Source organism: Marmota marmota, unplaced genomic scaffold (assembly GCF_001458135.2).
Source record: "Marmota marmota marmota unplaced genomic scaffold, marMar, whole genome shotgun sequence".
Lineage (NCBI taxonomy): Eukaryota > Metazoa > Chordata > Mammalia > Rodentia > Sciuridae > Marmota > Marmota marmota.
This window is the reverse complement of record NW_025999968.1, coordinates 4206259-4228399: the sequence shown is the minus strand read 5'-3', so window position 1 is coordinate 4228399 and position 22141 is coordinate 4206259. Positions and strand designations below refer to the sequence as shown.

At 36.7% G+C, this 22141-nt stretch overlaps 1 protein-coding gene across 2 annotated transcripts in view; it reads left to right on the top strand.

Annotated features, from left to right (window-relative positions):
• Window positions 1-8549: 8549 nt before the first annotated feature.
• The window catches only part of Gap43 (growth associated protein 43), a 108961-nt gene continuing 95369 nt past the window's right edge, over window positions 8550-22141 (top strand). The window contains exon 1 of one of the 2 annotated variants that reach the window (XM_048803280.1): window positions 8550-8687. In XM_048803280.1, the coding sequence (XP_048659237.1) occupies window positions 8631-8687 (57 nt within the window). In that variant the 5' untranslated portion in view covers window positions 8550-8630. The remainder of the gene's footprint in view (window positions 8688-22141) is intronic. The other variant, XM_048803279.1, reaches the window with a different exon arrangement.

The following is a 22141-nucleotide window of genomic DNA, read 5'->3' as shown; positions in this document are numbered from 1 at the left end:
TGTTTATCTTGAAACCACAGCAATGGAAGTTCTGTGCTAGGGATGGTGAAGCAGGAAGAGAAAACAACCTTGGCTCCATAAGATGGTCATGTCAGCCTTGAAATTTATGCCATTCTTTTGTGGGTTTCTGTTATTTACAGCCTGAATAGATCCAAACTAATATAGGTAGCATCTTTCCTTTTCTGTGTTTTCTAGTCCAATCTTCAAAAGTTCATTATATTGAAAAGTGAAGAATAGGGTTAAACATGAATGCTGCTCTCTTTCTCTCTAACTGTAATTTAGTGTTGATCAAGCAGCTTGGGCTTTTATCATTTTGGAAGTAATACAAAGTAAGTTCATTCTTCTGATATTTTGGCTTTGGGGGAGTGAGATATAGAAATTAAGCTTAATTACTGGAAAATTATATTAGGCTTCTTCAACTAATGTATCATAAATTGCCCTAAAATTACCCATCCTTCATCCTCCACTATCAGGGTAGATTAAAGATTTTTCCATTTTTTTTTTTTTTTTTCATGGAAAGATATATGGTACCACTAAATCAAGAACCCTGTACCTGTTTTACCTCCCCCTCCCCAAACCTATAAACTGACCGATTGAATTCTGCAGTGACTTTCAAACTAATCTTTGCCTCTAGGGTATTTTCTCAACACCAACCAATTCTCTAACATCAACTTGGCCTCCAATGGTTCAAGTCAATTCTGATACTCATTATCTGGAGTTAGCCCAGACCCCACAGGTTAAAGGCTCAGTCACATAAGACTTCTATTATGCAGACAGCAGTCTTAATGGCTACCCATACTTCTGATTGACAAGTCATTAATCAGAGGGTCCTACAACTTCCTCTTGCTTAATTTGCTAGAATGGCTCACAGAACTCAAGAAAGCACTTTGTTTATGTTTACGTGTGGCAAGAGGATGTGTTTCACCAACCTGAAAGCTCTTTAAACATCTTTATTCAGGAGTTTTTTTGCAGCTGGACATAGCACATACCTGTAACCCCAGTTACTCAGGAGACTGAGGCAAGAGGATAACAAGTTCGAGGCCAGCCTTCTCAACTTAACAAGACCCTGTCTCAAAATAAAAACTTAAAAAAGGACTTGGGGGGTCTGGGGTTGTAGCTCAGCAGTAGAGCACTTGCCTAGTAAATGTGAGGCCCTGGGTTCGATCCTCAGCACCACATAAAAATAAATAAAATAAAGATATTGTGTCCAACTACAACTAAAAAATATTCTTAAAAAAGACTGGGGATGTGGTTCAATGGAAAGGATCCTTGGATTAGATCCCCAGCACAAGAAAAAAAAAAAAAAGTTTTTGTAACACAATCTATAGCCCTCCTTTTCTTCCTCAGAGTTCAGGAGGAAGCTAAAAATTTCCATTCTCTAATCATGTGTTTTGTGTTTCTGGTGAACAGTCCTCATCTTGAGACTATCTAGAAGTCCCAAACTAAGTTGTCTTATTAAAATAAATTCAGGCACGATCAAAGGGATTCCTTATACATAGCAAAAGACACCTCTATCATCAAAAAATTCCAAGGGTTTTAGGACCTCTGTGCCAGGAACAGGGAACAAAGACCAAATATATTTCTTATTATACGACATTTCCCTATTTCTTTTTCTCCATCTTGTTAGCCATAAATCCTGGAAATACAGATATGTGTTATGAAATCCTCATCTTGTCAAACTTTCTAGCCACTGTCATTTTTAAACAGCCCAATTTGCAGTAGAAAGGACAGATTTTCTGTCTAACATGAAAACTATCAGTTCTTTACATTATGGAGATGATTCTTTAGGTTAAAGTAACGGTGGCCCATTTCACCTTTTGAACATAGCCCTGTCTGCTTATTTTAAAAGGGATATTTCTTCTTCTCCTTCTCCTTCTCCTTCTCCTTCTTCTTCTTCTTCTTCTTCTCCCCCTCCCTAACCTGGGGTAAGGGAACAAGATTACCTTTTCCCATCCAAGGCTGTTATCTGTCCTTAAGCATACACCCTGCACAGGAAGTTGTTGCTGGAAGACCTGGGGGGGGGGGGTACTATATCTCAAATTAACAAATGAATATCAGCACACCATCAGAGTGCATCTGGGACCCCCTGTCAGGGCACACCTGGAAACATTCTTTGATGAGTTTCTTTAAAAACCCTCTGTTCTTCCTGATGGTCAGAAACACAGCCTCTGGGATTGGAGTTCCCTTTGCTAGCAAAGAAATAAGCCTGCTTTTTTCTTTTTCTCAAAACCCTGTCTTCCTTATTAAATTGGCATCAGGGACAAGGACTGAGCTTTTGGTCAGAGTAAAATAAGGATCAGAGGATATATACTCATGAGACAAAGGTTTGGGTCAACTAAGCTAACTGGAGTTGTGCTATCTGGATGAGACAATATAGAAATCTGAAACTTTGAAAACAAAAGGCCTTCCAAGGACGGTTATTTGTTAAAGCCACTTCCAGGGAGCTGTTTGGACCTCAGGTAGATTTTACTTGTAGTTCTCTCCTATATATCCAGAGTTACCCACACCTCTGTCTGGGCGGGAACTTTGTCTCTCTGATTTCAAGCACCCTCAAGAACAGCTGCCCACCTTGACCCCTATCACCCTGTCATTAATCCTTATAATCAGTTCTTTGGTCCAATTGGTTAGCCATGACCTAATCTGATCTCAACCACCATCAACTCCTATAGCAGAGCATGAGAGAAATTCACACAGTGTCTGCACTCCAGTTATGGCAGTTATTGAATCTGCTACTACTAATATTTAACAGCAATACTGCCAAGAAAAACCAGCATGTGATCATATACATGCACTCATGCACTCAATTGCAGACACACACATGTCCACACCCAAACTGGCAACACTCAAATCTTATAGGTTTTTGTAAAACTAATTGATGGAAAGTAGAGATAATTTTTATCCTTTTTTAAAAGAAAGCTGTATTGCAGGGCACAATGATGCATTCCTTTAATCCCAGTGACTCAGGAAGCTAAGGCAAAAGGATCACAAGTTAGGAAGATCCTGTCTTAAATAAAAACATAAAAGGTCTGGGGATGTAGCTCAGTGGCAGAGTGCCCCTGGGTTAATCCCATTACCAAAAATAAAATAAAACTGTATTGTTAATATACAGCATTCTCAGTCAAAAGTTTAGTTTTAGGAAACAAAGTTTTAAAAATTATTTCTGTGAACCAGGAATGGTGGTGCATACCTGTAAGTCCAGTAACTCAGGAGGCTGAGGCAGAAGAATCACAGGTTTGAGGTCAGCCTGGGCAATTTAGCAAGATCCTGTTTCAACATAAATTATAAGCTGGTCTGGAGATGTACATTCATAGTAGAGCATCTAGTGGTTTAATCCCTGGTATCACAAAAAATAAAATTAAATAAAAATTAAAAATTATTTTTGTGGGTACATCTACCAAAGCATTTAGTTCTGATAATTATAGAAATCAGTAAAAAAAAAAAAAAAAAAAAAAAAAAAAAAAAAAGAAAGAAAGAAAAGAAAAACGTTGATTTTTTACCCAACTGCACAGAATGAACAGCTATTAGTTTACCAAATACTCAACTCCTGACTGATGAAGTGTTGTAGAGACCCAGCCTAGAAAAGCTAAGGAGAACAAAAGATGATTAAAGCACTGCAATCTGTACACTATAAAAATATGAAATTTTAAAACTAGGTATATAGTTATGTAGAATTCAAGAAAGAGAAAATAGATTAATCTACTTGCAAGATACAAACATGACAAATTAAGAATAGATAGTCCAAGTATTTGGAAGTGGATTGTAGCTAATCCAAAAATTCACAGGTAGGTATATGTCTAAGCCAATATATAAGTGCAAAATAGAAAAACAACAACAACAACAACAAAACCCAGATGCTTTTATTATATCTTTGCTTATATGTAAAATATAATTTCTACTAGTGTTTTGCTTGTATTAATGTTTTTAACTAGAAGGCAAATTAAAAGGTTCATATAAATGAGGCAGAGAAAATGAAAACATAGGCGAAAACAGATTTTCTAATAAGGCAAAATAATTAAATAGGGTTATAAAATGAATGACAACTAAAAAAATGAAGACCAATTGCTTTAAAAATTTGTTGCTAATAAGATAAATTAAATAGACAGAAACTAATGGCAATGAGCAAGCTTGTAGATAAAATCTCCAGGAGTTGAGTATTTCTAAGCAGTTGAAATGGAGTAAATGCATCTAAATCACAAAAAGATTTTTAAAAAGGAAGAACCAGCACCTATCTGGAAATCTTGTCAGCTGTAGCTTTACTGAACTGATCAAATACTGACAATTTACTTTGTTTCATTTTCTGCCATCGTAATGTATAGTTACTGAGCAATTGATTGTATCATTGTGCAGTTGGTTGATTTGGTCATTAAGATGGATGAAATGATTGGACCAAGTGCTTCATGGTCTGGTGATCTTGGTCACCTTGATAATGTATTGACTATAGAGAAGCCTGGTCACCAGACATTCTCCTCATCTTCAATTGATATATTCTTATCATCCATATACTGTCCTTATATCTGTTTCTATGCTGTCTCTATATTTTTTAAGTCTCAGAGAATGAATTGCTGCTAAAGGAATTCTAAAATTAACACAACCAACAATGTAACTATATTAAGACATACAAATCTGTAAACATATTGTAGATAATGAATTCATGAATACCACCTACAACTGAGAAGCTTTTTTAAAAACGGCTGCAAGATAAACTTTTCCTGTGGAATTGTTAGATTAAGGTTTGTAGATCTTGACATATTTTATGCCATTCCTCACTCCCAACATAATTTTGGATCAAATTTTAAGTGTAAATCAGATTCCAGCAACTGCAGGGTGTGGTGGCCTATTTCTTTCTGCATTCAACAGTGCTGCAAACCTTTGGGCTTGGTCTCATCCCCCATCCCCAATCCATATAACTGACAAGGCCTTGAATCAATTCATATCCGTAGACCTAAGCTGTGAAGATGTAGCTATGGCGACTGGACTTCTTTCATGCCCTACAACTGCCTTTTCCTGTAGTCAGACCCAATCACTTAAATTCTAGGATGAGCCCTGGATGCTTATCTGGCCCATGTCATGATACTACCACTGATATTGGCCCTATTGTATTACTTTTGCCTATCTTCCTCCTTTTTGGTTTATGACCAGTTGTCCTGAGATGGGCATCCCCTCTGGATGCCCATACCCACTTTCTTCTGAAGTACATCTGGCTAGGGCCTGAACCCCACCTGGCACCTGTCAGCTCTCCACCCCAGGAACTGGAATCTTGCCCAAATTGAGCCTTCTGGCAGAGATTCTGCAACATATGGGCACATCTCCCAGAATCATGACTGCCACCTGCCTGGCTCCCAAGGGCTCACCCACTGCTGTGCTCTGTCCTTCCACATTGGACCTGATGCTCAAGATTGCCTGACCCGTGCCTGAGCTTACTCCATGTTTTCCAGCTGGACATTTTTCTTCTCTTTCAGGGACCAACTCTTTAGTTTCATCTTCTTGGCACCTGCTTCATGAGTCCTGTTTCTAACATCTAACACGTTTCTCATGTAAAAGCAGACACCTCAATCTAATCGAAGAAACATCAAAATGGGGACCATGAAACAAGCATTTCTAGCTTTGTCTCAAACACAAATCATTTTGACATTCTCCATCTCCGTTACGTAAACTATAAAATGAAGGGTGTTGGAGCATAATTCCCAAAGCTCCTTTTAGTTCTGATCTTATTTAACTTCACAGGAAGTCTTAAGTTTTAGGTTAGAGATGTGAAAAAAATTGTAAAATGAACATACATATAATTGGTCAGAATTGTTTGCATTAGGAAGACTTAAAGGTCAATATTATACATTTCATTTTGGTTCCATTTAATACAAAATTCATGATCTAGAAGAGGAAGTAAGCAGCACACTAGTAAAATTTACAACTTTTAAAAATTTTTAGTTATTTTAGTCAAAATAATATAAATGGACTTAAAGAGCTTAGAAAGATAAATAGAAAAGATGAGAATTGTGAAAGATTTTAAACATTGAATGTATCAGAATAGAAAATTATTCAAAACAGATGCTATGTAGGCGAGAAAGACAGCAGGAACCAGGTCCAAACTATCTTAGGACAAGTTGGGTAAAATTTTTGAATTAAGAAAGCAATGGAGTAACATAAGTTAATAGCCAATACTAATTGGGAAAAATATAGCAGTAATTAGTCAGAGACACCTGATCTTATCCCCAAAGGTAGACCAGAGCTGTTTTTGAAATTCCCATACCACACCCTCACTTTTCAAATATGGACATCACACAAATACACACACACACACACACACACAGAGCACAATACTTACTTTTCCAAACTCCCTGTTGTATAGGTATTATCACCCAACTGAGTTCTGACCATCTGACCAGTGTCACATGTGGTAAAGTCTTCTTGAGGGATAGCCTTGACTTTCTTATAAAAGAAACAGATATCAGTTCTTCTCTTTCCCCTCAAATCTACCCAGAAAGCTCAGCAGTCATTTATCATCTAATTTAGGTGTATCACCCATAAGATTGGGGGTGAAGTAGGACCAAAGTTAAAAAAATAAATAAATAAATAAAAGCTAAAGATGTTGGAGCCATCCCAGAGTAGAGAGTCTGGTTTCTAATGATGCTACCTACAAGATAAACAAGTGCAAAAAAATCAATACTACACACTTTCTTTAATATAAAGAAGTTTAACTCTTATTTTTAAAGTCATTTTTTAAGTAAGCCTTTTTGTTGCTGTGACCAAAAGACTTGAACAGAACAACTTGGAAGGAGAAAATTTTATTTTATTTCATAGTTTCAGTGGTTCAGTCCATAGTCAGCCATCTCCATAGCTCTGGGCCTGAGGTGAGGCAGAATATATCATGGCAGAAGGATGTGGCAAAGGGAACAGCTTTAGACATGACAACGAAGGAGCAGAGTGACCCCTGCTCACTAAGGACAAAATATGAAACTTAAACGCGTGTTCCCAGTGACCTACTTCCTCCTGTCCTACCTTACCTGCCTATAGTTACCACTCATTAATCAATACCAGCTAATTGGATTAATCTACTGATTAGGGTACGACTCATGATCATTTACCTCTGCATTGTCTCACATAAAAACTTTTGAAGGACACCTCAAATCTAAACCATAACAAAAATGATTAATTAGATTTACTTAATCACACCTCTAAAACCTTCGTGATATATCCTATTTGCTTCTGGTTCTATACTCACACTTACATAGTACAAAAATTTTGCCTTATAATGATCAATCCTATTTCAATGATAGAGTATCTACAGTTGCAGATCTGGGGCAGGAGAGCCATATTTGGGCAAATTGTATTTGTTTTAAAAAATTAAAACTAAGAGAAAAAAGTTTTCCCATGAACTAATGAGTTTAATATTAGTGCACTAATCTAGAAGTAAACACTATAATCCTTTTTGAAAATAGATGAAAAAGTGTTAATCTCAAAGAACCAGCATCTATTCACCAAGAACAAATCATGCTAGTTTCCACATTTCTTTCTTGGATTTAGGCATTAAATATTAAACAATGAAAATTCATTCATTTAGTGATGATTTACTGGATTACCTACTGTGTACTGGGCCGTGTGCAAAGAACTGGAGATTCAAAGTTAAATAAAATTAAATTCCTTCCCTTGTTAATTTCTTAGTTTCTATTCATTGACTAAAATAAGAAGGCAAATAATGTATGATAAGTGCTGGACAGAAGGCTGCATGAGAAAGAATAGCAGCATATAAGACATGGTGTCCTGAGGAGACTGGTCATGTTTCACTTTACAGTCTATTTGTGTTGTTACTTAGACAAAAAAGAATTTCATCACTAAACAATTAGGGGAAATTATTATGTGAATTGAAATCAGTGGGTATAAAGGTATGGAGATAATTAGGACACAGAGCTCTGTAGAAAGTGAGTAAATTACATGTTTAGGGATGTCATTGAAGAGGTAGGTAGGCAGGCTATATGAAGATTAGGCATTTGGATATTATCCTGCAGTGAATTGGGAATCACCATGGGGTAGTAAGTCAAGGAGGCCCATGATCTGGCAGGTGTTTCTAGAAAGATGATTCTGTTTGTAAGCAGAAGAAAGATTAAAGGAGGGTGAGACAGGTGAAGTAATTAGAAAGCTATCAAAAAACGTCAAGAAATCAAGAAATGAAAACTTGAAGTTTTGACATCTTGAGGGTTTTGAGAGTTTGTGAATGGAATTAAAGAGAAAGAGAGGGTTTTTTTGTTTTGTTTTGTTTTGTTTTTCAAAGGATATTTCTATCCTGGGCAAGTGGGTGAGCTGTGGTCCTAAAAACCAGAATAGGAATTGCAGGAAGAGGTACATATTTTGGTGAGAGAACACAGGGGGGGAAGATTAGATGTTCATTTTGGGAGAATGAATCATGCATATGGAGATCTGCATTTGAAGCAAGAGGTCTGGACTGAAAATAGAGAATTGACAGTCATACATAGAGATGGGGTGGTGGTGGAAGCTGTGGGCACTGCTGAGAATGCCCAGGCAAGTGGTGACTGAGAAAGATAAACCTGACAAGAAGAAGGAGAAGACATCCAGAGATAGAGAAGCAAAAGTATGAGAGTGAGAAGTCATTGAAACAAAGATGAGACTAAAGAAAAATGAAACAAAGCAAGAACGGTGAGTCTAAGACTTCTCTTCAGAGAAGCCTTGTTAAGGTAAGAAATGAAGTGTGTGTGTGTGTGTGTGTGTGTGTGTGTGTGTGTGTGAGCAACTATGAAGTTCCTAGTAACCTTATTAAACCCAGTGAAGTAGTAAATGTAAAAGGTAACTTGCTGCAATCGAAGAATTAGTGAAAAGGTAAAGATGGTGGGAAAAAGGTACAAAAAGAAAGCTAGGGTGGAAGGAGGATGTTTTACTAATGAAAAAAAAATGGAAGAGTCTTTGAAAAGATTAAGCTAAAGATTCAGCTCAGAGGAACAGGGTGAATGATATAAGAAAGAGAATAAGAGAACCAAGGTCTCTGAGCAGTGATGAGAAGACGATAATTCCTTGTCCAGGTTCTCATGCTTCCACATTGGAAGGAGGCAAATTAGCAAATGAGTGGAAAATGGGTGGAGTCTCTGCCTGTACACATCTACTTTGCAAGTAGGACTAAGGACGTGGTATCAGTCATCTAAAATGGAACGGCAAACCCAAGGAGGAGGCAGAAAAAATCGAAATCTGAAATATTCCAATTTGTAGAAAGAGCAGAGTAGGAAAAAGAAAGCACTGCTTTTATGTGTATAGGGCAGGGGGGTGGAAATAGAAGAGTCAAGTTGAAAAGAAGAAAGAAAGGAGGCATAACTGATGAACCTGGAGAAAGTGATCAGCTTTGCATAGTGGAAATATAATCTTTTTCTTTGACATGAGAAGGAAATAGTGACAATTTCTGGACTTAGTCATGCATTTCATTAATAATCTCTCCAGAGTATTATGGACAAGGTAGAGAAATTTGGATTGGATGCAAAGGCAATTCAGTAGACAAATACCTTATTGAATCAATACTGATTAATGGTCTGAGGCTTGTATGGAGGGAGAATTCTATTTGCATGACCAAGAATTCTGTCCTTGGCTCTGTCCTGTCAGGCATTTTGCTTTTAATTCAATGCCTTGAACAGAAAAATATAAGGCTAACTCGTCAAATGTGTGGATGACATGAAGCCAGAAAGGATAAAGCTGACAGAGATATGAGATGACAGAATTAGGATCTAAAGAGTTATTGACATGATGAAATGATTGGTTGAATCTAATAAGACGAAAATAAATAAGAACACATAGATAGTGTTTTACATAGTTAAGAAACACAAATCTTTTTTTTATTTTGTTGATTTATTTATTTATTTTTATTGGTTGTTCAAAACATTACAAAGCTCATGACATATCATCTTTCATACATTTGATTCAAGAAGAAACACAAATCTTAACAATAGAACTAAACAACTTCAGAGTGCAGTAAAAGGTGTTTACTTCAGCAAAATCACATGTAAACAAGTGTTTCAAAATCCTGGCTAGAATAAATTACTGATATACTAGACATGGCCCTCCTGAACTTCTGTGAACCAACTGCTATGTTTTCAAAAATTTGAAAGTCAGTTGTTAAACAGAGCCCTTATTAAAAATTTCGAATTAGATAAACTCAAAATTAAATAATTTTAATAAAAATGAAGGTAATTAAAACCCAAAGTACATTACTTCCAATTATTTTATTATATTTTTCTATTTTCTGTGCTCTTAGATGTCTATTGCATCTATATGGTGAAAATACTGTATAATGTCGCTTTGTTGTGCGTATCTTTCCAGCTCTGCATTTGGTGACACCACATTTGTGACTTGAAATATACCATGGTGGGAGTATTTACATCTTAGAGATTGGAAAATGCTACAAATCACATCTTCCCCCATCCCCTGAGAGCCAGTTGTTAAACGTTTACAGCACACCACTGAATAATTTTACAATTAACTGGTATGATGATGGGGCACACGCATGCACACACACACACACACACACACACAGAGAAAGAGAGAGAGAGAGAGCTCTTGCAGTTCTGTGATGTATTAATACTTATTTTCTAAAATTATGGCAGTGGTATACTCACTCTTCCCATCAAATCCTTTCTCACCCCAAATATAATTATTACTTATGGATGCTGCATTTTAAGGAATAGAGATGAATGGTAGTATGTTGAAAAGAGATAAGGTAACCTCCAAAGTGGAGGAATTCAATATCTTCTTAAATGAGCTCCAAAGTTGCTTACCATGCAGAAGACTCAGGGAAGAAGAATGAATTGTATTGAGAAACTTGCTGAGATAATGTGTGAAAGATTTTGTTTGTAGTGGCCCCAACGCATGCAAACTGGACTAACAAATGAACCAAGCAGGGACACAAATAGTTTCTATAGGAAAGAATATCCCGACAGTTGTCCAAAGTTAAAAATGAAAAACTTTGAAAGTAACACACTTTTCTTCAGCACAAGATGTTTTAACATTTGCTAACATCAAATGGGGAGCTGTGCCCATCTTATAGATGTTGTCTAACCTGGAATCTTGGAAGTTCAATGGCATGCAATGCAAATGACTGAAGGCATGCAGGGACCAATTTCTGTGAAGCTAATTATTTCAAGGCTTATTAAGAGGAAGCCCACATCCTCATTGTCATTCAGACCATTAAACACATCCACTTTGATGGAAGCCCAAAGATGACAATTTACTAACTCCAGGGAAGGAGGATCCTGATACAACAGATATCAGGAATGAGATAGACAAAACTTTAATAAAAGTCTCCCTTGGTTTAAAAAAAAAAAAGATAGAAGTGAAAAAGAAACTTTGGAGTGATTAGTTAGTGGCAGGAAGAGATAAAAAATATGACAGTTTTGAAGTTCAATTAAAAACAAACTCTAACTTTTCAATGTTGTATAATCCATAGAAATGGACAAAGATAAACTAATATAAATACAGTATCACTTTCCAAAAACTCATCATTTATATGTGGATTAGGGAGACTATACTATGGACTGAAGAGTAGTGCAGTTGAAGATGGGAGAATGATCACATGCCAATTTTGCTTGGAAACTCAGAGAGAGGTACTCTAATCCACAAAGAATTTTAAGATGACTGAATGGTTGAATTTTAGAGAAGTTTGGGATTTTGAGATGAAGGAAGTAATAAAGAACTTCGTACATAGAGCTTGGCAGTAGAGAACTGAAAATTAAAAAAGGAATTTTGGAGGAATGATCAGATACTAGAAACAATTTAAAGGAAAATCAAATGAAGAATTGTTGGGAATATTTATCCCAGAGCCTTAAGAACTAAGAATGGAGAAGTTTGTTCATGAAAATTAGGTGGACAGTGTACATTAGCATCTCCAAGAGTGCTTCAAATAACTTCACCATAAAGAATATTTGTATAAAGAAGAAGGGTAGACTTGGATTTCAGACATAAAAGGACATAGGCTGTTAAGCAAAAAGGTCTTTTTTGGACTTGACATAATTAATCATAGTGGGTGAAACAAAGTATATGGGGAAAAATAACCCGAGAGACTGGATTATAGGACATACTGCCATCTTTGAAAAAACTATCGAAGTCAGTAAATCTATCAGTGCTTCAAGTAAAGACAAGCAAATTAATATGAAGCTATATATCTGAAATCTCTCTTATCCAACCACTACATATTGCTTAGTATATGAAATCTCCTAACCCTGCTGCAGTCTGTGGAAAATAGCGTATTTTAGAAGGAGGTATCAAAATTGAAGAATTACCATGAGACTCTAAAGAACATACAAGGTGACAGATGTAGGGATATAGTCATTGAACAGGACTCCTCCTTTAGTTGCCATGTGATGGCACCTGGCATTTAATGGAACCCCAATGAGGAGCTTTATGTTTGAGCCCACCAGGAAGGCTGCATTTCATTATTTCTCCAAGCCATGTGCACTCCAGAAGGAAGTTTAGAATGGCACGAGTTCAGGATATAAAGGAAATGGTAACAGCCTATGTCAAGGCTGTGTAGAACAAATAACTACTGCAGATTGAAATAATTGAGTACGCTGAAAATCAATGCTTAAAATTTGGTCCCATTTTCTACCTTTACTTTTTCTCTTATTTCCTTTTTTTCTCTATAATCTCCCCATTGCTAGCTCATTCATTTTCTTTCCTAATTATTTACTGAAGACTTAATACTCTGTACTTGATCCTAGAAACCAGAGAAGATTAACCAAGAAGTAATGTAGCCTTTAGGGTTCCTCACTTGGATGGGCCATGTGCCACATGGGTGTGCATTTGTATAAAACTTGAAATGGTAAAGTAATACAAATCCATTAAGATTGCTAAGTTTCTCCACTAGGTTTTGCCCTTTGCAACATTTTTCCTCATGTCAGGTTGTATTGAATGTCTGTTGGTAGTTTGAGGAACCAGCGCAAAGACGAGGAGTTACACTGGTGTTAGTGTAGGTTGTTTTCAATGGAATATATTTATATTTCTCCTAGGAGCTTTTATATGGAATGATCGATCACTCACCATCCTGGAATAGGAAAGGCATCAAGAAACAGTGTGACAACTTCCTAGGCATGTCAGTCAGAAGTGTAGAGCCAAAGGTTGAATTACAACATGAATATGTCCTATATCACCTGGCCCCCAAGTCACATGGTTAAGATGATAAACAAGGTGTGGAATGAATGAATCCAGAAACTAGTTGTAAGAAAAATTTCCAGTCATCTGCTGTGTAAAATTTTAAATGGGGGAGGCTGGGGTTGTGGCTCAGTGGTAGAGCGCTCACCTAGCGCGCGTGAGGCCCTGGGTTCGATCCTCAGCACCACATAAAAATAAATAAACAAAGATATTGTATTAAACTATAACTAAAAAATAAATATTTTTAAAAAATTTAAATGGGAGAATCAGGTCTCACTGAAACCTGATCAAAACCAAAGTTCTTTCCTTCAGAAATAAATTTGATAAGGTAACATATACAATTATAAATATTTCACGTGTATTTTTCTCTTTCAATAACAATTGTTCAAAATAGAATTTCTCAGAATTCCCATGTTTTTGTACTACTGCTCTTGCCCTACACAGCAAATACATCCGTTCATAAAGATTCATGTTTTAAACCTCCAATTCTGAGTAATAAAAGCAAATCAATCAACTATGTTAGAAGAAAGATGATATCATATTTCCGTTTGCCTTTCAAAACTTATATTACAAAGCCAATGTCATAGAAAGAGGTGATCAAAGAGTCAGTAGCTAAAAAAATGTTATAGAGATGTGTTAGATTGTTATTATAAAATATTATATTTCTTGAATATTGTGATATCAGTTGTAGTTATTAATTTTTAAAAACATATAATTTGTGATTTCTTTCCTTGTTTAAATAAATATTCATTGTATGTTTAACTTATTCTTTCTCTTAAGGAAGTCCCTCTGAATCATATAAGCTTGAGATCCCACAAAACCCTTATATGCCCATGCTGGAAATTTCAAGAACAAATTTAAAAACTAAGACATGGTATTGCCACCCAGAAATATGTCTTCCAGGGAAGAAAGTAGATAAACTATGGTAAATAAATGATGACAATACTGAATGGGGACTAGAAAAGAGGCCTGTGAAAAGTTATGGTTCCTTCAGTGACCAAGCCAAATACAATTTTGTGATTTCAGACTCTGATAGTGTGCTGGTGGGAGAGGTTGGTATAATGTAGTGTGGGATTTTTTTCACATCTTCTGCTTAAAGAATAAGCTATCGAGTTAGATTTGTTCACCTGCGTAACCACAAACTTCCTCTATAGCAAGGTGTCAAGTCTTAGATTATGGGCTACATGCCTCTCATCTTATCACCTAGTGCTGCTAGCACATGGTTCCCTCTCTTTGCTCTGGAATATTAGCTACTCAGAGATTCAGATGGCCTTTAGGGTATGCTGGAAGGAGAAATTACGAGAGGACTTGACATGAATCTGGACATGAAACTGGAAAGATAAACACAGATTTAGAGGATCTTCAAAATTGTCCAGTTTCTGTCTTCAGAAATCTTTTCTGCCTAGAGGAAGTAGGGTGAATTCTGGCATCAAGGTCTCACTGAAGTGCTATCAGCTTAATTAAGATGGTGACATCATATCATAGAGGCAAAACTCTCCTTGGAACCAGAAGCAGCCATGTTTGCCTGGGAGCCTTTGGCAGGCTTTGTCTGGCAATAGTATCCCAGACTAGCCTTCCAGATCCAGACAGAAAATATTTACTGGATATCTATTATGTGCCAGCCACTGGGCCAGGTGCTAGGGGTATGAAGATGAATAAGAGAAGATCCCTGCAAACAAGGATTCACAGTTGAGTGGTAGGTACCAATAATAATCTATGCTCTGACTGGATGCCATGGTACCCAGGAGAATTAGAATTCCACTTCTGGGGTTCAAGGAAGGCTTTTAAGAGAAATTTATGATTTATCTGGTTAAAGCTTATTCCGTTTTCAACATTCATAAAGTAGGTGAGTTTTTTTAAGTATGTGAAATAGAATGGCCTAAAGAAATTGAAATAAGATGATTTGTTCGTTGGACTATTCACTATATTGTGAAATATAATGTGAGCTCAGGTTGACGACATAGTTGGAGTAGTAAAAGATGCTTTATAGGATTGAGCTTGAGCCTTATTCCTCAGACTATTCTTTCTCAAAATATGGCACAAGATTATTACTATCAAAATATCTGAGTGTAACTATACACACTGCAGATTTTAAACCCAATCTCACATCTATTGAGTTCAATTATTTGTTAAAGATGTCCAAAGGATCTGGATATTTAACAAGATCCTCAGGAGACTCTATGTGCAATAAAAATAAGATACTAATTATGACATAAGGATCCAGAGAGATTTTAAGTATAAGGAGGAATATTATTTTAAGTAGATCTATCTGGGTGGAAGGTAAAACTCAAAAATGTGGATATACACAAAATAGTGAATAAAAAGGCTATTGTATTAGTCTTGGCAAGGAATACTGAAAGTTTGAGAGAAGGGAATGGAATAAGAAACAGAAAAGAAAGATTTGAAACAAAATTTCAGAAATGAAGATGGAAAGAATATTTTGGAGATAGTGAATGATGGATGAGGTAGCACTTCACTAACACTGAATCTACAGAAAGACAAGAAAGATGGCTTCTGTCAAGGTCAGCTTTAGTTTGAGATTATAGTATCTATCAGACATCTCTATGCATTTCAATTAAATACTCCAATTGAATTCAAGGAATTGAATACCCAGTTCTAAAGTTCCTACTGAGAGAGACTTCACCCTCCACTATACAGCTCACTACCAACCCAAGGGACATAGTATGCATGAGGAATCTATATTCATGGTTGGTTTGGTGCTAACAAATATAGAGAGTTGTGCTCCAAATAGAAGGCTCTGATTGCTCTTTAAGAGTACTTATGTGTCTGCAGGAGAATTGAAAATTTCCCTGTACACTCTTAGTATCATTATTGTTGCATCTTGATTTATGTAGAGCAAGGATCTAATTTTGCGGTTTCTGCTGCCGTGCTTCTTCACCTTTTAGATGCCCACAAGGCATCCAGGTGTGGATGGTGCCCTGCTGTAATGGTGAAGGTGTGGAAACCATATGCTTTGTTAATTCAACAACTGAGAGCTAAGGATTTTTATTGGGGCTTTGTTTCTTGTTTTATTCCATTTTGGCAGAAAGATTTATTCAGTAATGTCTTCCATGGTGTCCTACTTTAAATCTTGGGTCTTGATGAGATATAATTTTCTGATGAACCATTGTCATGGATTTTGAATTATAATATGTCCATTCAGAATGTTTGAGAATAACATATTAAGAAAGCACAGAATAGAAAGTACCCTGCCCCTAGAAAGAGGTTTGCTATTCTGTGAACAGTTCTACCTATGAATACTTATGAAATCACTCTTAGCTGTCTTTAGTTGCAAAAGTATTTAAATAATGACCTGCCAGTTGAATTTAAAAATGCAATTTTAAGCAGATGACAATTACGATTTTTTTCTCAAGCATTTTGGAGAATAATTTTGCCTTTAGCTTTCCATCTGATTGCTTTTTTTTTTTTTATCCTGTCTTTGGGTTACTTAATCTTTAGCATTTTAAAAGTTTATTCCTTGGTCTTCTGATTTCAGTAGCACATGGTAGCTCAGAAAATGAATTATTTTGGATAGCTCCAACAATCACCCATGGAAAGACAATTCTGTGTCTTGTTTCTTATAATCTAATGCTGTCTCACACTTGGTCATTTCAATATTTCTATTAAATGCACAACTCATCACCTTCCTCATAAAACTACCTCCCTTTCTGAAACTCCTCACATCTATTTTTTGAGTTCTTATTCTCCAGGCTACCTACGTTAAATTTTGGTCCTTTCATTTTCCTTTTCTCCTAGGTATGTCCTGTGAAATAAAGGAAGCAAAATATACAAAACACACAATATGTGACACCTGGAACATACAAGGTCCTTGAATCTAATCTTTTGTACTGGGTTGATTTATGTCCCTCAAAAAGCTATATCCACTCCCTAATCCATAGTACTACTGAATGTGCCCTTATTTGGAAAAACTGACATCTTTGCAGGTATAATTAATTTAAGAATCTTAAGAGGAGATCAGCCTAATGGAGGCTAGAAATACTAAGTCAGATAGAAAAATTTTTTTTTTTTTTTTTTTGTCATTTTAAGTCACCACATTTGTGGAAATTTGTCATGGAAATCCTAGGAAACCAGTATATCCCCTAAGCCTGTTTTTTTAAAATTGATTTTTAAAAACTGATACATAAACACATAAAAATTGTACATGTTAATAGAGTACTATGTGATGTTTCACTACATATATACATTGTGCAGTGTTTAAATCAGGTTAACTATATCTACACCGTCAGAGATATATATCATGTCTTTATGTGAAAACTTCGGAATTTTTTTTTCTAGTTTTTGAAATGTACTGCACATTCTGTTTATCTACAGTCAGCCCGCTGTGCCATGACACACCAGTCTCTTGCCCCTCTCCAGCTGTAACCTAATACCTGTTGATCCTCTTTTTCCCATCCCTTCTTTCCCTTACCTCCTTAGGTAACCACCATTCTACTCTCAACTCATGAGATCAACTTTTTAAGATTTCACATAGAAGTGAGATCATGACATCTTTGTATTTCTGGACTTGGCTTATTTTACTTAACATACTGAGTTCCTATTTATCCGTGTTGTTACAAATGACAAGATTTTGTTTTTTTTCTTTTTTTTCTTGTCCAATCTTTAAGGTTCCTCTTAATCAAAACTTAATCCCCACCCCCAACCTTTTTTCCTACTACTGCCCTTCACAGCTGCCCCTCACTGGCACAGGGACTGTCCCTTTATCATGCAGGGATTATTTGTGTGGTTGGCCTTTTCAAATGGATCCCCTTTTCTTCTCTAAAACTCATGTGTCTTCCCTACTTGTTCTAATCATAAAATAAAAGGCCAGTCCTAGTAGGCCTGGTTTCTTTCCTGTTCTGAATTTTTATAGCACACATTTGACACTGAATCATGTTTTGTTTAAATAGCATGTTTTGCTTTTCCCATAAATGTGTATCTCCTTGAGGGCAGGAGGGTTTTTCAAATTTACTAAAGGCTGAGTAAGTAAATGAAGTCAGCAAGTGTTGACAGAGGATGCAGGAGTTATGGTCAACTGTCTTGTCCAACCCCCAACCCCCATTTATATGCTGAAGCTCTAACCCCCAGCAATCTATGGCTGTATTTGTGATTAGGACCTTTAAAGAGATAATTAAGGTTAAATGGTCTTTTTCTTAGGGGTAGGTACTAATTCAATCTGACTGTTGTCTCTATAAGAGGAATAGGACATTCAGAAACAGACACCAGAGGTGCACAGTGCTCCCAGGAATGGCCACAGCATGTAGGCAGCAAGAGGGCGGCTGTAATCAAACTCAGGATAGATTTGGACACATACTTCCCTTCTAGCTCCCAGAGAAAACCAAGCCAAGTGGCACAGTTAGTCTTGGATTCCAGACTCCAGAACTGTGAGAAACTAAATTTCTGTTGTTTAAGCCACCCAGTCTCTAATGCTTTTTTATGGTAGCCCTAATAAACTAATACATCAGGTAAAAGTCTAAGGCTAAGAGTTTTAAAAATCGCAGAGTATGATGGTACACACCTGTAATCCCAGCAATTTGGAAGACTGAGACACAACAGAAGGATAGCAAGTTCAAGGCTAATCTCAACAATTTAACAAGGCCCTAAACAATTTAACTGTAAGCAACCCCCCAAAATAGTTAAAAAATAAAGAAGAAACATATTTTCTATCTGAACCATTGACACTCTCTTTTCTTAAATGCTACTTCTTTATTTCTTGGAGATTAAACCCAGAGGCACTTAACCACTAAGCCACATCCCCAATCCTTTCTGTTTTGAAACAGGGTCTCCCTGAGGCTGGTCTCAAATTTGCAATCCTTTTGTTTCAGCCTCCTGAGTTGCTGGGATTTACAGGTGTGTGCCACTGCACCTGGCTCTTTCTTTCTTATTTCTGTTTGTTAGTCATTAGGAAAGCTGAATGACTTCTGGATTTTGAAAACACTATCAATTTAGTATGAAGTTCAAATAGATCCCAGAGTGGAACTGGAACCTGGCCTTCATCTTTTTCTAGAATGACATTATTGACATAGTCAGGAAAATAGCTGATAATCCCACTAATTAATCTGCCAATATAAAACTTTGTAATGTTCAGTCATGAGGCTTAAGACTATACATTTTCTGAGACTGTTGGTAAAGACATAAACATTAGTGAATTCATTATGTAGTTGCCTGGTAGGGATTAATACAACCATGGCTGGTTTTATTTCCTTATTTTACATATAGTTATAAAAGATATATATCTTTTTTTCCAAGATCCGATCAATGTGTGCTTTACTCTTCCATATTCTTTTGCCATCCCATGATCTCCATTGCCTAGAGAAATACTTCGGAATTGATTTCATATTACTTGAAAAGAGTTTGGGATAGAATTATAGAAGTTCCCAATAGTATGTCTAGATGTTGAGGATCCTACACACTGAGGCAACTGAGAGTTTTGAAGGAGTTGACCTTTGATTTGAAATAGATGGGAGCTCTCAATTGGATGAAGGTATCAGTTTGTTTATGAGGCTTGGGTGGTAAGGGTTGGGCCTAATCAGTAGACTTTGATTTCATTTCAACACAAAAACTTCTACTTGATATTTTAATCTCTTAAGGACCAGAAGTAATAAGGTACAGAAGCCTATTGAGTGGTGATGCAGTTTGAGTGGTAGAAAGGATATTAGAGTCCTAGTGTTACCTGTTATCAGTTGGGTGACCTCATCAAGGCACCTAAATTTTCTTTGCCTTCTACCCCATCAAAATTGAATAAATGTTTGCACCTCTTTCACAGCGTGTTAGATGATAAGGACACAGATAAGGAAACTGATGCCAAACTACATGGTTTAAGGTACTTTGTCAAAAAAATCCATCAACGTTTGTGCCTGGTTTTGAGTCCAGTTTATCTGTCTTCATTATATCACATCATTTCCAAGGTTCCTTCCAATAAATAAAAGGGAAAGAAAGTATAGATGGGAAGGCTGAGATGAGTACAATGAAAGAGAAAGAAATTGACCCCACTCTTAAATTTGGCCACACAACTAATGAAATTATCTTATCAATCATGCTATATATGCCTGTTTAAACTCCAAAAGAAGCAATTTCTTCTCTTTTACCCACAGCCCCCACTCCTTTGCTCCTTCTTCACTTTCTAGCCATTAGCAGGAGGATCCTAATCCACAGCTGGAATGTCTCAGTTGGGAGCCATTTCTAATCCATCCTTTGCCCTCTTTTATCACTTAAATTCATGGAAGATTTCTTTTGAAAGCTCAGCTCTAACCAGGCAAATTGCAAAAATTAAACAACCATTCAACTCAGAATGGATTTCTAACTTTTATCATAAACTATGAAAACTTAGATGCAAACTGAAAAGAAAAGATCAGCTGGTCTGAATCTGGGAGAGTCCTACAAAAAATTGATAATCATCAGCCTCTGTTTATACCCATCAACTCTGCATGTCTTTCTGAGTCTGTTCTGGGGTGGGGGGGAGGTGTATCTTGAATTTTGTTAAAATGCATTAAGCACCCATTGTGCTCAGTGATCCTGAAATATGCATGGTAACAAGCTGTCTGGTTGCCACCTATTAAACAGCTTTATGTCTAGAAGAGACTAAAAAGATTATGAGCTGTTTAATTAGAGGTGCTTGTCATCACTAATGAACAACGAGAAATAGTTTGAAAAGTTCTTTGAGATAGTCATTTGAAAACACCATCAAACTCCCAGGAAAATAGTCTGGGGTGAAGTTGCTATGCATTAAGAGAGGCTCTCTTGTGCTTTGCATACATTATATTATTTGGTTCTATAACATGTTGGCAAGGCTGACGTTATGATCCCCATTTTACAGATGAGAAAATTAGGTGCAAAGAGCTTCCAAAACCCACACAGTACTAAATATCTAAAAATTGTGTTATATGAACTTTACCAATCATGTACCCCCCTCCCAAATTATGAGAAACCACAGAAGGAATTGAAGTTGGTTTCATGATATGTCTCTTATTTTATTTTTGGTACTGGGGATTGAACTCAGGAATACTCAACCACTGAGCCACATCCCTAGCCCTATTTTTTTTTTAATTTTATTTAGAGACAGTTTATGCCTCACCTTGCTGAGTCTGGCTTTGAACTCCCGATCCTCCTGTCTCAGTCTTTTGAGCTACTGCGCCCAGCCCCATGATGTGTCTCTTCTATTTTTCACAGGTGACTTTACTTTTATTCATCTTGCCCAAGTTGTAAAATATCACCATCAATATTACACAGAGCTGCTGTTCACATGTGCTCAGCTGTTTCAGTAAAGTAAGAAAAAACCCACAATTTTCAATTAAGTGTATCAACATTGAGGAAAAAAAAATGTGATTTTAGATATAGATGTTGATTCCTAAACATTAGCTATTATTTCCAAATTTCAGTCCTTAGAATGTTTAAATGCTATGTATTCGTGTGGAATTCTTCAGAATATTGAAGTATGTAGAAGGTGTAGTCATGTATACCTAGGATTATTACATGCTTGTATTTGTCTTAGTTTATGCATATACTGAGGAGAGTATACATATAGTGTATTTTTAAGGGAACTGAACACTAACAATTATTAACTGGGTATAAAATATAAGCAGCAGCTGATTAGCTGTTATTTGCTTTTATGGTATTAGGAAAAAAGGAGAAGAGATGGAGGAAAAAATACAAGCTTTCATGCACCAGGCCCCTATTCCCTAAAACATACTCCTTCCTATCTCTTGAACTGGCTGGAATATCCTGCACTGCTCCCTCCCTACCACCCTCCCAGTGCAGTGGGAAAGTCGGTGGGTAATTGGGTCCAGATTGGAGGTGTTTAAATATTCATGAGGCTGGCAGGGGACTGGGAGGGGGCGACTGTCTCGAATGGGGTAGGGGCTACAGGAAGTGATTAGTCATTGAAAGCTAGTGAACAATTCTGAGAAAGAGACCAGGAGAGAAGAAAAATCAGGGATCTGGGGCGGGTGGAGAAGAGGGAAAAGAAGAGAAGAGAGAAGAGGGAGGGAGGGAGGGAGGGAGAGAGAGAGAG